The sequence below is a fragment of the Aquarana catesbeiana genome, linkage group LG06 (genome assembly GCF_042186555.1).
Source record: "Aquarana catesbeiana isolate 2022-GZ linkage group LG06, ASM4218655v1, whole genome shotgun sequence".
NCBI lineage: Eukaryota > Metazoa > Chordata > Amphibia > Anura > Ranidae > Aquarana > Aquarana catesbeiana.
The window spans coordinates 244,596,161-244,611,218 of record NC_133329.1 but is presented as its reverse complement, the minus strand read 5'-3'; the positions used below and the strand labels follow the sequence as shown (position 1 = coordinate 244,611,218).

Here is a 15,058-nt window from a genome sequence, read left to right as displayed (position 1 = left end):
ATTAAAAGGCGCCATATTAAAAAAATAAAAAAAAGACAGCATTCAAAACAGCCAAACTTGGTGATTTGAATTCTTTTTAAGTAAAAAAAGGAGAGACGAGGCCAAAATGATCAAAAAGAAAAAAAAAAAAAAAAATTTCAAGCACCCCATGCGTCTGAGCACGCGCGCAGAAGCAAACGCATACGCAAGTCACGCTCACAAATGTAAACAGCGTTCAAACCACACATGTGAGGAATCGCCATGATCATTAGAGACAGAGCAATAATTCTTTAATTCGTGTGCAAGACCTCCTCTGTAGCTTTAAACAGGTAACCTGTAGAAATGTTTAAAGCGTTGCTATAGAGATTTTTTTTTTTTTTTTTTTGGTACTGTAGTTTGCCGTCATTCCACAGGTGTGGGCAATTTTAAAGCACAACACGTTAGGTATCCATTTACTTGGCGTAACATCATCTTTCACATGATACAAAACAATTTGGCTAACTGTGCAAATACAGTATGACATAAAATATTGCAACGATCCTCATTCTATTCTCTAGAAAAAAAAAAAAATAAACAGTTTGGGGGTTCTAAGTAATTTTCTAGCAAAAAAAATGCTGATTTTAACTTGTAAGCAACAAGTGTCAGAAAAAGGCTCAGGCATGAAGGGGTTAAAGCTGAACATCGGCCAGACAATTCGATGAATTACATATAAGGGGACCATTTTACGTGTCATAAAATAGTATTTCCATCTGTCCATTCCTGGAATTTACATTGCCATGCCAGATAGTTCAGCCAAATATGCGACTTCCATTTTATCTTTTGCAGTTAAAGAAATACAACATGGTCACCTTCAGCCTGTTATACACTTAACAGGTTTTTTTTTTTTTTACCAAAGACATGTAGTAGAATACATTTTGGCTTAAATTTATGACAAAATTTGATTTTATTGGATTTCTTTTAAAATAGAATAAAGAAAATATTGTTTTTTTTTTCCAAATTTCTGCTCTTTATTCGCTTATATTGCAAAAAAAAAAAAAAAAAAAAAAAAAAAAAAAAAAAAAAAGGAAGGAGTCATGAATAAATACCACCAAAAGAAAGCTCTATTTGTGCGAACAAAATGATAAAAATTTATTTTGGGTACAGTGTAGCATGACCACGCAATTGTCACTGAAAATGCGGAGCGCTGAAAGCTGAAAATTGGTCTGAGAAGTAGGGGGGCAAAAGTGCACAGTATTGATGTGGTTAAATCAAAAACACCACACACACCCCAAAAAAAACTGAACTTCTCTTTTACACATTTGAAAAAAATGAACACAGATGTTAAAAAGTACTATAGTTTTCTTCTTTTTAGGGCTGAAACGACTAATCGATTGATCAACAACTAATTGATTATGAAAATAGTTGTCAACGACAAGGGGATTTATTGCGCTATAAACAAAAGAAGAGGGACAATTTTGAAAAAACACAATATTTTTTACTTTTTGCTATAATAAATATCCAATTTTTTTTTTTTTTTAACAAATTTTTTCCTCAGTTTAGGCCGATACGTATTCTTCTACATATTTTTGGTAAAAAAAAAATTGCGATAAGCGTATATTGATTGGTTTGCGCAAAAGTTATAGCGTCTACAAAATACGGGATAGATTTATAGCATTTTTATTATTTATTTATTTTTTACTAGTAATGGCGGCGATCTGCAATTTTTATTGTGACTGCGATATTGCGGCGGACACATCGGACACTTTTGACACATTTTTGGGACCATTCACATTTATACAGCGATCAATGCTATATAATTGCATTGATTACTGTGTAAATGTGACTGGCAGGGAAGGGGTTAACACTAGGGGGCGCTCGAGGGGTTAATGTATTACCTAAGGAGGTGATTCTAACTGTGGGGGGAGGGGACTGACTGGGGGAGGTGACCGATCGCTGTCCCTATGTACAAGGGACACGCCATCGGTCTCCTCTCCTCTCTGACAGGACGTGGATCTGTGTTTACATGCACAGATCCACGCTCCTGCTGTGTTACCCGGCAATCGCGGGTGCCCGGCGGACATCGCGGCCGCCGGGCACGCGCACCGGGTCCCGAGTGACACGGCGGGCGCGCGCGCGCCCCCTAGTGGCTCGGGAAGGCGAGGACGTCATATGACGTCCTCCCAGAATAACAGAAGCCTCGTCCAGCCGTCATATGACGGTGGGCGGTGGCTTAGTGGTTAAAATTTATTTTTTTTTTGAAGGAAGACATGAGCCCGATTGTGGACCGAAATGACCTTCGGTAAAAAATTAGGATCTGCCTTCAGAACAATTCTGTCTGAAAAAAAAAAAAAAAAAAAAATCGAAGTTACTTACCGGTAACATTTTTTCCAACAGTCTTTCAGGACAGTACACTTGAGACCTCAGCTCCTCCCCCTCTTAGGAAACACCGCCTTTACCAGACTTTTAAGTCGTCCCTTCCCTCCAGCCCATCAGTTTTTGCATGAGAACCTCTGGCCAGTCTAGGGAGACATAAAAACACATAACAACCTTCATAATCCTGATGTTCTCACGTCCTAGTGGCAAGACAACATTTTGGGTGGGTATCGGTGCTGTCCTAAAAAGACTCTTAGAAAAAAACGTTACCGGTAAGTAACTTCGATTTTCCCTCCTTCGTCTTTCAGGACAGCACACTTGAGAGGATAAGCGAGCACTTACCCTAGGGTGGGACTACTGCCTGTAGAACCTTACGCCCAAAAGGTCTGGTCCTGGGCAGACAATAAGTCCAGTCTGTAGTTCTTAACGAAGTCTTAAAACTTGACCATGTTGCTGCTCTGCAGATCTGATCGGGTGTAGCACCAGCCCACTCTGCTTGTGACGTTGCCATAGCCCTAGTGGAATGAGCCCTAACACCTTCCGGAACTTCCACCCCTTTTGCTATATAGGCCTGACTGATGGCTAAGATTGGCTATCTGGCTATCTGGCTATAGTGTGTCTAGAGGCTTTGGAACCCATCCTTGCCCCTGAAAAAGAAACAAAAAAGGAGTCGGATTTCTTAAACTGCTCCGTAACCTCCAGGTACTTTAATGCACATCTTCTGACATCTAACTTGTGGAAGACCTGCTCCTGTTCCTTCACAGGATTTGAACAAAAAGTGGGTAAACAAATTTCCTGGCTTCTATGAAATTCAGAAACCACTTTTGGAAAAAAGGCCGGATCGGTTTTAAAAATAATCCTATCCGGAAAAACTTGAAAGAAAGGTGCCCTCCTAGAGAGGGCTTGTAGCTCACTAACCGTCCTTGCAGTAGTGATGGCTACTAAGAAAACCGTCTTGAGGGTTAAAAACTTCACCGTACAAGACTCAATAGGTTCAAAAGGACCCTCTGTAAGGGCCTGCAATACTAAGGACAGCTCCCGTACCGGAAAGGGGGGAGAGCTGACTGGTCTCTGCCTTCTTAAAGCTCTAAAAAACCTGGATATCCAAGGATTCACTGCTAGCTGTTGTTCAAGGAATACACTTAAAGCCGACACCTGACTCTTAAGGGTACTAAGTGCCAAACCCTTATCTGTCCCACTCTGTAGGAACTCCAGCACTGCTACCGGACTGCGAACACTAAAAGGAGCTCTCTGCACACCAAGAATTGAATTTCTTCCAGACCTTCAAATCAGATCTTGCGCGTTTCTTCTTTCCTAGAATTTAGAAGAGTTGTTACCAATCCTTCGGAAAACCCCTTACTTCTCAGCATGTCCTCTTCAGTAGCCAGGCAGCCAGATTCCACCTCTCCACCTGAGGGCAGCAGATTGGGCCTTGACAGAGTAGATCTTCCCTGACCGGCAATATCCAGTTCCACCGCCAGCTTCGCCAGCTTCTTTAGGATCGAGAACCATGGCCTCCTGGCCCAGTGTGACGCTATCAAGATCGTGTCCTCTAATTGGAATTTTCTCAAGACCGCAGGCAACAGAACCGGAGGGGGGGGGGGGAGGCATAGCATTTGGAAAAATGCCAGCTCTGACACAGAGCGTCCACACCTATCGCCCCGTCCCAGCGGTTCAGCGAGAAAGAGGGGGGCCTTTGTGTTCTCTCCTGAAGCGAAAAAGGTCCACATATGGGACCCCCCATTTCTGGATAATCATCTTGTAGATGACTTGACTGAGGACCCAATCGCTTTCCCTCAACTTCCTCCGGCTGAGGAAGTCTGCTCTCCGTTTAATTCCCCCTTTAGGTGAACAGCTGATAGTGAGAGTACCGTGACCTCGGCCCAATTGAAAATTGTTTCCGTCAGACCCCAAAGGGAACCGCTTCTGGTGCCCCCCTGTCGGTTTACGTAAGCGACTGCTGAGGAATTGTCTGAGCGGATCTGAACATGATGTCCCCAGAGCTCCTGTTGGAAAGCTCTGAGAGCCAGAAAAATGGCCCTCAGTTCTCTCCAGTTCTGTGCCGCTTGCGTCTGTTGTCACAATTTTGGACACAGGCAGCACCCACTCCAGACCCTGCGATGGGCTTGATGCCTTTCTCCACCACCACAGGGATCTTTTCACCCATACAGGAGTGAAGACCGCCGAGTCCAGGGACCTCCGAGTGCGGTCCCAAACTTTCAGAATGAACCACTGCAAAAGGGCGGAAGTGCAATCCTGCCCACCTTACTGCTGGGAGGGCAGCTGTCAGCAATCCCAAGGCTGACATGGCCCTTCTTATGGTGATTTGATGATTGCCCTGCAGAACTGCCAAAGCTCTGTCTATTTTGCCAATTTTTTCTACGTGAAGGAAAACTCTCCGTTGGGTTGAGTCCAGGATCTAACCTAGGAATGTAATCCTCTGGGATGGAACCAGGCTGGATTTCTCCAAATTTAGGAGCCATCCCAAGATGTTCCAGTATACCCCTTGCTACCTGAAAATCCTGGACCAGCTGCTCCGGGGAGGGAGCAAAAAGGAGCAGGTCGTCCAGGTATGCGATTACCGAAATTCCCCGAAGGCGCATAAAAGCCAGAACCTCCACCAAAACTTTGGTGAATATCTGGGGCGAAGAGGAGAGCCCAAAAGGGGAGGGCTTGAACTTCCTCCCTGGACCTTACTGCGAGTATGAGGAATTTCTGACTGTCCTCTGCGATCGGAATGTGCAGATAGGCGTCCCTTAGATCTATGGACGCCATGTAGCAATTCGGAGGAAGTAGTCTTTTTACAGAAAAAAATGGAATCCATCCGAAACTTCTTGTAGGAGATTGATAGGTTCAGGGGTTTCAAGTTCAGGATGAGCCTGAATTTCCCTGAAGGCTTCTGAACCACAAAGATAAGGGAATAGAAACCCCTGCCTATTTCTCAGGATGGGACACGTGATATTACATCCTGCCGTTCTAGATCCTCTAGTGAGGCTAGTAATGCCGCTGCCTTCCCCGCACACTTTGGCAAGTCCGTAACCAGCAGCCTGTGTGGGGGGACTTGAGAATTCCAATCTGTACCCCCTCCTTACGATCCCTAGAATAAACTGATTGGAGGTAACCGACTCCCACTGTGGGAGGAAGGCCCCCAGTCTTCCTCCCACTGGGGTTAACCTGACATTGGGGTTTTTGGGGCTGTTCAGGAGGGTGAAAAATCGCTCCTCCGCGCCCTCTGCCCTTGTTGGTCCAGACTTTTTTCTGAGACTCTGCTCTTGGAAAATCAAACTTCCTTTGTGAGCGAGTCTTCTTTTTAGACTGTTCCCCCAACTTTTTCTTCAAGGAGAAGGCCTTCTTTTTATCGGCCGTTCGATCAAGAAGCGTCTCCAGATTCGGACGAACAGCAAATCCCCCGTGAAAGGGACTCCGCAAAGCTTGATTTTTGAAGCATTGTCCCCCTGCCAGGTCTTTAACCAAAGAGATCTCCTGGCTGAGTTGGCCAAGGCAGAAGATCTAGCAGACATGCGGACCGACTCTGCTGAGGCGTCCGCAATGTATGCGATCCCCTTCAAGGAGCATTGGGAAGGAGAGAATCGTCTCCTTAGCAGTCCCAGCTTCAATATGAACTTTTATATGTGTCAGCCAGTGCTCCATATTACGGGCCACTACTGTGACGGCCATGGCAGGCTTGAGGTTGCCTAGAGATGAATCCCAGGATTTTTTAAAGTAGAGAATCCATCCGCTTGTCAATGGGGTCTGCGAGCACCCCCATATCTTCAAACGCCAAGTCTGTTTTTCTGGATACCCGAGAGAAGGCTGCATCCAGTCTAGGTGACTTGTTCCAAACAGCAGCTTCATCTTCTGAAAAAGGGAATCTGCGTTTTAAGGCTCTAGAAAAGAAAGGTTTCCTTTCTGGGTCCCGCCATTCCTTTTTAACGGTATCTACTAGGACCTCATGCACCGGAAATACCTTTTTCTTCTGCTCTCCAAGACCCACATACATTCGGTCATGTAGAGACAGAGATTTCTTCTCCTCTTGGATACCTAGGGTGGTGTGGATTGCTCCCAAGAGCTCTTCCACTTCCTCCAAGGAGAGTTTATAACGGGAGGATCTGGAAGACTTGACGTCCACCTTCTCTCCGTCTGAGTCGCTTGAGGAATGTGAGGATGCACTATCTGGTTTATCCTCCAAAGCCTCTCTGGAGCCCCCCGGTAAGACCTCACTGACGGAGGGACCTGAAGGACCAGGTGTGACATCTTGCTGCGCTGGCAGAGGACCGGCTGGGGGCTGTATAGGCTGAAAATTTTCAAACAATGCTTTAAGAGATTGAAAAGTGCTGGAAAGCTCCTTAACAGAAGCCGCCAGGTCAGAGCTCGGTTCCATAGAGTGTTCCTTGACTAAGCCTTCAATGCATTTATTGCACAAAACCTTCCCCCAGGACTCCCCTAAAGTAGTCCTACATGATGGGCACTTTCTTTTTGGACACGTGCAAGGGCTTGGCTTTTTCTGCAGCTCTTTCCTAAAATGACAAAAACAAGCCCCACCAGCATCAGCAACAGTCTTCTTAAAAAAATAAAAATCTGTGACCAACACCAGGAGTGCACCCCCCAGGACCAACCACCACCAGGGTCCCAAACGTGCAACTCCTCCCCTCTGACCACTAAGAGGGGGGGTTCACCCATGGAGCCAAGTGGGAACAAGGTAAGGGAACACCACCCCACTTACCTTAGTGTGGCTGGTGCTGGCGTCACCTAGTACAGAACGGGAACCATCAGTCTCCGACATCCCTCTGGCCAGAGGAGTGGTCCGCCTCAAGATGCTCCTTTGACTGTCACTACAGCGCTAATGGAGCCCGCACCAGCCGTCGCGCCGTTCGTTTTCCGTCCCGCAGGCCGGAACCGGAAGCCACGGGTCGAACGGAAGTGCCCTCCCCGCCGGAAATGACGTCGCCCATCATCCGACTCAGCGCTGAGCTCCATGCTGACTCCCCAGAGCGAGGGGGATCTGGACACCTCCGCATCGCCCTCCCCAGGCAGCGGAGAAATGAACGCCCAGGCCTCCACTTTCCCCAAGGGAAGACGGGGAGCGCAATGCCACTGCAGGTAACTAGATTCCCCATCCGTCCTGCTGTGTATGAGACCTCCGCATCGCCCTCCTCAGGCAGCTCGGTCTCTCTTTCCAGGATTGTACAGACCTAGCCGACATGCGTATGGACTCTGCTGAGGCATCCGCAATACATGACACTGCTGCAGATAAGGTTGTAAAGGAGTCCAAAATTTCTATTTTGGGGAATTCGCAGTAACATGGGTCTTCATCTGGTTAATACAGTGCTCTAAATTCCTAGCAACACATGTTGTTGTCATTGCCGGCTTTAGGATTGTTCATAACCGATTGCCAGGCTGTTTTAAGAAGTAGGTCCATCCCCCTTATCCATGGGCTCCTTCAGCATGCTTAGATCTACGAAAGCAAGGTCAGTTGACTTTGAGACCTGCGAGAAAGCAGAATCCAGTTTTGGAACCTTGTTCCAGATAGAGTCAAGATTTTCCTCAAATGGGAATCTTCTCTTGTGGGCCTGAGATTAGAAATGGCTTCTTCTCTTGTTCCAGCCATTCCTTTTTAATCACATCTGCGATTATTGAATAGACCAGAAAAGTACGGCCTTTGGAGTCTCCCAGACCTGCGTACATGCGGTCATGCAGGGAAAGCTCCTTCTCCTCCTCTATCCCAAAGGTAGTGTAGATTACTTTCAAGAGTCCTCCTACCCTCTTCTAGTGACATCTTGTACTTAGAGGCGGCATCTGCTTCATTTTCCTCCTCTTCTGAATATGTTCCATCTGCAGCGGGAGAAGCAGCTTCTTGGGAAGTATCCTGGGAGACCGGACCTCCCGCCTGTATCAGAGAAACCCCCTGGGATTCTGAAGTAGGCTGCGGAGCCCTAGGTTCCCGAGGGACCTGGCACTTCTCTCAGGTTTGACCTGAAAGCTTAAAAGGGGGCCTGGAGCTCATCCTTTATGGTTGTAACCAGATCGCCACAAATGGATAAAGACTTCTCCCTGACTAACTCCGAGATATAATCTTCACAAAGACTTTGTCCAAGCTTCGCTTAATTTTTCTTTGCAGATAGGACAACTTCTCTGGACTGGTTGAACAGAGCTTTTGGCCTGGACAGAAGAAAAAAACAAAAAGAACCACTGAAATGCTGCTGCACAGCACAAGTAAAACACCACCCAGGTGCACTAGGAAAAGCTCTCACTTCCCTCTGCCCAAGCAAGCCACCACCACTTTGTGGAGTCCCCTATGCTAGGCAGAAATGCTAACCCGCTAGCCACTGCGCTACACATTCACCAGGGAGAGCTCTCACTGGGGGGGGGGGGGGGGCCTTGCTGGTGCCTTGGCTTGCCCCCTTGTCTGCTGCATCCTTCATTGCAGAGTGCGCTACGGTCATGTGGCTGAAAGAAAGCCGGTTCCAAGATTCAAAAACGCCATGGCGCCAACCCGGAACTGGAAATTTAAGAGCACCAGGTGACCCTGCCCTCTCCCCCTGCGCTTTGCGGCCGGAAACGATGCCGTGCGCCCAACCCGGAAGTGCTGCCTCTTCCTGTATGCACAGGACGTGGCCGAGGGCTCTCCACGGCCACCAGAACAATAGCAGCCGTCCCGCGATGCGGGCAGTCAGCGGGGGGGCCTCCGCACACCACCCGTCCCAGAGAGAAAAAAAACGGACAGCACTCCCAGGCAGTACAGGTTCTCATCGACCATGAAAGGGAAGAGGGAGCCCATGGGACCCTCCAAATAGGGGCACGTTTGAGGATCACTCTCTAAAAAAAAAAAAAAATAATTAAAAAAAAAGGCAGGCGAGAACCTTTTGTCTCCCAGGAAAGCCCTGAGAGATCATGGCTCCCACCAGAGGTGTTCCTCTGGCTGGAGGAGACACAAAAAACTGGGAGGAAGCTGCTTGGAGGCCTCCTGTTAAAGCTTTGGATGAGGTGTTTCCTGTTGGAGGAGGAGCCATGATCTCTCGGGTGCTGTCCTGAAATATGTTTTGGGAACCCTCAATTTTGTTTGCAAATAATAAAGATTCTAACTACCAGCAAGAATAAGCCCTTACATTTAAAGAGTACCTGTCATTTCAGATCCATTATGGCAGCGCCTATTAGACATCCACTCACCTGCTGCCGCCACATCCCTCACCTTGTTGCGTCACTGCCGCATCACCAGCCGTCCCATTAAAGTGAATGGAACTGTTGGTGAGTAAACAGCGGGTCAGAGGAGGTGCTGCTGCGGGACAGAGATGACAGTTGCTCTTTAAAAATGAGTTGATTTAAAATCAAGCCTTTTTACTAGCGATTTAAATCATGATTTAGAGGGCACCCGCACAGGGTCAGGGGAGGAGTAGAGGGCAGAGGACAGTGAAAAAGGGGAATCTGAACAGCCTGCGACAGTTGGCGGGACCCCAGATGAGAGCCCTCTGTACAGATCAGAGCTAGGGGAGTCAGGCAGGGAGTGGACAGCTGGTACTCACGATCTGGGCAGCAGTGGAGCCTGGTCACTTCCTGAAAGACATCTGCTGGCTGATGGGTAAGCCAGCACCGAGAGTGAGGTACCTAGGGACCGGAAAGCATGGGAGGGACACAGACACAGCCAGTGCCCCACCCCCAACACTTTCGATTTGCTGTCCAACGTCAGTCAACGAGAGCCAAGCAGAGCACCGATGACCCAGATCCGCTGTACACTGCACTGCTAACCCCGACTCACACCTCCATCCACTGCACTATCCACTGCCAGCCCTGCGCCTCCATCCGCCAGACAACCAATCACCCTCTACTACCGTGAAGGTAAAGACTGCCGTGCCTATCAGCAAGGATCATATTAACAAGCGTATAATTACCCGGTTGTTAATATGAAAGGACTCCTGCTCTCTGTGCAGATCTCCAGCTCCTCCCGGCCCCTGCTCTGCTGATACGATGACATCGTTGGCGGGGAGAGCCAGGAGAAGAGACAAGACACAGGCATGACCGCATGGCGGGAGGTAAGCGGCGACCGCTGTCTGTGTTGGCCCTGTCTGGACCATGGTTGCTGCTTACACCTCCCCACCCCTGGGCCTGCTTCAAAATATTGGTTTCTGTGTCGGAGCATTTGCACCAGTACAATTACGCATGCAAATGCTTAGTATCGGTAACGATGTCAATATTTGTGCAACCCTACCAGTAAGGGTCACAGGACTGCAAATTGGGCTCCAGGAGTAAAGAAAAAAAAAAAAAATACATTTATGAGCATCCAGGAATTATGGTTTCAAAAGGACCATTAGGAAAGACAAAGTCTTAGGGTTAGAATACATGGGTGCTTGAGATGCATCTGAGATGAGCTTGCCATGCATTTACATTGAACCCTTATTCACACTTGAGGGATTTTCAGCTTGTTATCGCATCTTGAATACCATGGTTTCTAATGGTCTCTGTTTACATCGTACGCTCAGTCACCCTACGCTCAAAAAGTACATGATATTTTATTTTATTTTTTTTTTTAGACTTTTTGGCCCCGTAAACTTCCATAGGAGCACCTGTAAACACGCAATACGACCGAAGAACTCTCTTATGGAACAGCTCTCCTCCCTTTGCCTAGCCCTGGAAAGAAACACCTGAAACTTGATACACATGTAAAAACATTTGTATAACTCTTGTAGCACTTCTGTAAAATTCATTAAAATCTCCAGGAATGCTCTCTGCTCAGGTGTGAATGCAGGCTTAAAGGGTAACTCCACTTTCTTGGTAAAAAAAAAAAAAACACAGCAAATAAAGAAAAAATAATATAGCACATATAATTGCAACACTAATCATATTGTAATTAAATGTTATTAAAAATTACATTTCCTTTTTAATCTGCAGCCACTGTAATTTTCTGAGAATGCATTGCAATATGACCACTCCCTAGAAACAATTTCCTGCTTGTGCGATTGGCTCACCAATTTTCCCAGAAATCTGCCTGAGACACGAGTCAGATTTCAGGCATCCCCTGCAACAAAAATGTCATTTTTGGAGAGATACTTTCAATAGGAGCACATCTAAAGGGGTGCAGGCCCAGCAGATTTCCTCATCAGTGCCCTCCAACTGCACACCTGACAATTATGAAACCACTGCCATTAGACCTACACAGAACGGAGGCACAGACAACACACACGTATTTCTTCAGTATAACAAAAAAGGTAGGAGTCTGCAACAAAGGTTGTTATAATGCTTGCACTGTACATAGATCACCCAGAGGGGAATGTTTTTTCCTCAACAAAAGTGGAGTTACGCTTTACCGTATAGAGGAAAAATTATAAATCACAAACTCATTTTAACATGACAACTGATCTTAAATGCCCATTTACACTATTCATTAGTCCAGTGGTCTTCATACTGTGGCTGTTTGCTAGCTTTTATTCAGCCCCTGGAGCACTGTCCCTCCCACGGGCACCAACGACGGGGCACTATTCCTCCCACCAATACCAATGATGGGGCACGATTTCTCCTACTAATAACAAGTGCTATGTAATATTTTTACTCCCACTGACCACAAAATCTCAGGCATTATTTATTCCCATTTTTTATTTTCTACTTCCATGGGTCACAATCTGGCCCCCTTAAGGTCTTAAGGACAGTAAACTGGCCCTTTGTTAAAGCAGAGTTCCATCTAAAATTGGAACTCCCGCTTATTTGTTTCCTCCCCCCTCCGGTGCTACATTTGACAGGTTCCCCGTTCCCACTTCCAAGGACAGCACCGCCATCCCTCGGAAATTCGTCCCCTTCCTCCTCCCTCCGCCGCCGGGCCAATTAGAAAGCACAGCACGCTTGGCTCATGTGCATTAGGGAACCATCTGTCAAGCCGAAAGGCTTTACTACCGGTTTCCTTTAGTGGAGATGGCGTGGCAGCACCCGACTGCCAATCAGAATATCGGCTGGGGTGCCAACATCGCGGGCGCCCTGAACAGGTAAGTGTCCATATATTAAAAGTCAGCAGCTACAGTATTTGTAGCTGCTGACTTTTCTTATTTTTCTCCCAGGCAGAACACCTCTTTAAGAAAGTTTGGAGACCCCTGCATGTCAATTGACTGTCATACCACCCAAACACACAAATGAAAATATAATTTTTCCATCAACATAATGTCTACCCTTATTCCTGTGATCACCAGAAAAAAAAAATTTAACATAACTCAACAGGCTTGTCAGATGATCAGATTTTCCGCAACCATATCTGGGATACAACTGGCGGAAATACTGAAAATGCAAATCAAGCTAAAGATATTTAAAAAATAAATAAATAAAATTAATGCAAACCAGGAAAACATTCCACAAGAAGCAACTGGCATATCTTTTTTTTAATCAATGTCCAAAAGAATAAATTATATTTAATTGGAAATGGATAGATCAGACTTCTTTTTTCCCCCCCCATTATATTATTTCTTATCACCCGCATATTATGCACTGATGAATTTTAGAATGGGATAATTGCAACCATATTTAAAGTCACACACACACACACACACACACGGTAAGGCCAAAATGGTCAGGCACCAACTAGTCTTACTTTCAGTATATTTTAGGCTGTGGGAGGAAATCCGCACAAACACAGCAATCAAATGCAAACTCCATGCAGATAGAGTCACTGGTGGAAATAAAACAAGGGACATAGAGCTCCAAGGCAAATACACAATAAGATGTATGGTCAGATAACACATTTAATACTAACCTCATAAGCAGCACCTAAGTCTTGAAATTTTTCTTGTGCTTGGGGATCATCTGGATTTCTATCTGGATGCAACTGCAAAGCTAGCTTGCGATAGGCCTTCTTTATCTCCTTTATACTAGCAGTTCGTGATACACCCAGAATTTTATAGAAATCACGTCTACAATAAAAAAAAAGGAGCGGCATTCACTTTAAAATCATATCACAGAGACAAACTAGTTAAGGACACATTTCATTAAAAGAACCTGGAAATGTTCTAAGCAAAACCTGGTTTTGCATACAGAGGAGAAGAAAGGGATAGACTGTTGAGATTTGCCCTCACTTCCTATCAAAAGGTAACAGACATCAACACAGGAAGTGAGGGAAAACTCCCACTGGGAGACAAGGACCAAATCTAAATCCAAAAAAAAAAAAAAATTATGTATGTCAAACCGGATTTCAGAATGACCTCAAATGCAAGCTCCCCCCCCCATATCCGTTTCTGTAGCCCATTAAAATTAAGCTCAAGGCATATTTTACTTATAGGACATAGATGACTGCTCATATAAAGATAGATGCAGACTGATTAAAATGTGCAATTTTTACTTTAATTTGCTATAATAAGGCTTATCTATAGGTACAGTAAATATTTCCTAAACATGCACTGTTTAGGAGATAATTACTGTACATGCAGCCGGTGATCTCACCGGCACATGCGCTCTGAAGGAACGGCCACCCGGACCCGAGTCCTGTGTCGTAAACGGCGGCTCCTACCACTCACAGCGCCGAAATCCGCGAACCCGAAAGGAAGACGGGTGAAAATGAAGCCCTGTCAGCGTTGACAGCTCAGCACTGGAAGGGCTTCATTCTAAGGTAAGTTTCACATAAAGTGCTAGTATGTGATGAATACTAGCACATTATAACTTTGCCTTGGAGAGTGGGAGAATTTTACCCATAACAACTAGGGCTGAAACAACTAATCGATTAATCGACAATGAATCGATTATGAAATTAATCGATTACTATTTTCATAATCAATCAGCCAGTAACATAATGGGGTTAAAAAAAAAAAAAGGATGAGCCCTTTATAGTACAAAAAGAGCAAATAATTGCTACTGTAAATATTACTTTCACAGTTCTACAGAAAATAAATAAATGAACCCCTTACAGTAGTGATTATCTGATTTATTTATTTTTTTTGTACTATAAAAGGGCTAATTTTAGTTTTTTTAACCCCATTATGTTACTAAACGTCTTAGACCTGGTTCACATCTATGTGTTTTTTGGTGTTTTTTGCAGAAACTCACTACAGTTCATTTACATGGTTTCCTATGGGACACGTTCACATCTATGCTTTTTTTTCAGCTGCTGCATATTTGGAAAGGCTCAGGGACTACTGAGCCTTATGCTGGCCACATGGATCAATTTTCACACGAGAATATTCAAGCGAAAAATCTTTGTACATTCGCTGAATAAAAGAACGTTTAAAATTTTCACTTGTTTTTAACATTCTGTTTTTAAAATGAATGTAAATTTCTGAACGAAAACCACATACACTGTCTGAAAATTCCTTTGACCAAGAAGTTTTCTATTTCCAAATTTTCCCATCACGGTGGTTGAAAATGAACGTCGATTTGCACCACTAACGATTAGAAAATCGAACGAACGTTCTTAAAATGACAGTTTTTTTGAAGGTAGGAACATTGTTTGTTTTTTTTTTTAAATACAAAAAATTGATCTCCGAGTCTGATATTTACCAGATTCACCCTTTAATAGTATATCTCTCTCCTCTAATAGTATATACAGTATATATCTCCTCTAATTGTATATACAGTATATCTCTTCTGTCTGTTATTCTCAGAGTGGATTAGATATTTTGCTCCCTAACCATATAGTTGGTTATTTATATTTACCACTGCATAGAGATATTTAAGAATAAATTGCCTTTTTTAAAAACTTTACACATTAAGGGTTTTTTTTTGTTTTTTTTAATTCTTTATTTGTGAAATGATAGGATAATAACAC

The 15,058-nt window shown here is 44.9% G+C and overlaps 1 protein-coding gene across 1 annotated transcript in view; it reads right to left on the bottom strand.

The window, feature by feature from the left end:
- DNAJB11 (DnaJ heat shock protein family (Hsp40) member B11) overlaps nucleotides 1-15,058 on the bottom strand; it is a 47,315-nt gene that overhangs the window by 24,634 nt on the left and 7,623 nt on the right. Inside the window, exon 2 of the mRNA XM_073633122.1 lies at nucleotides 13,058-13,214. Coding sequence (XP_073489223.1) covers nucleotides 13,058-13,214 — 157 coding nt within the window. The remainder of the gene's footprint in view (nucleotides 1-13,057; nucleotides 13,215-15,058) is intronic.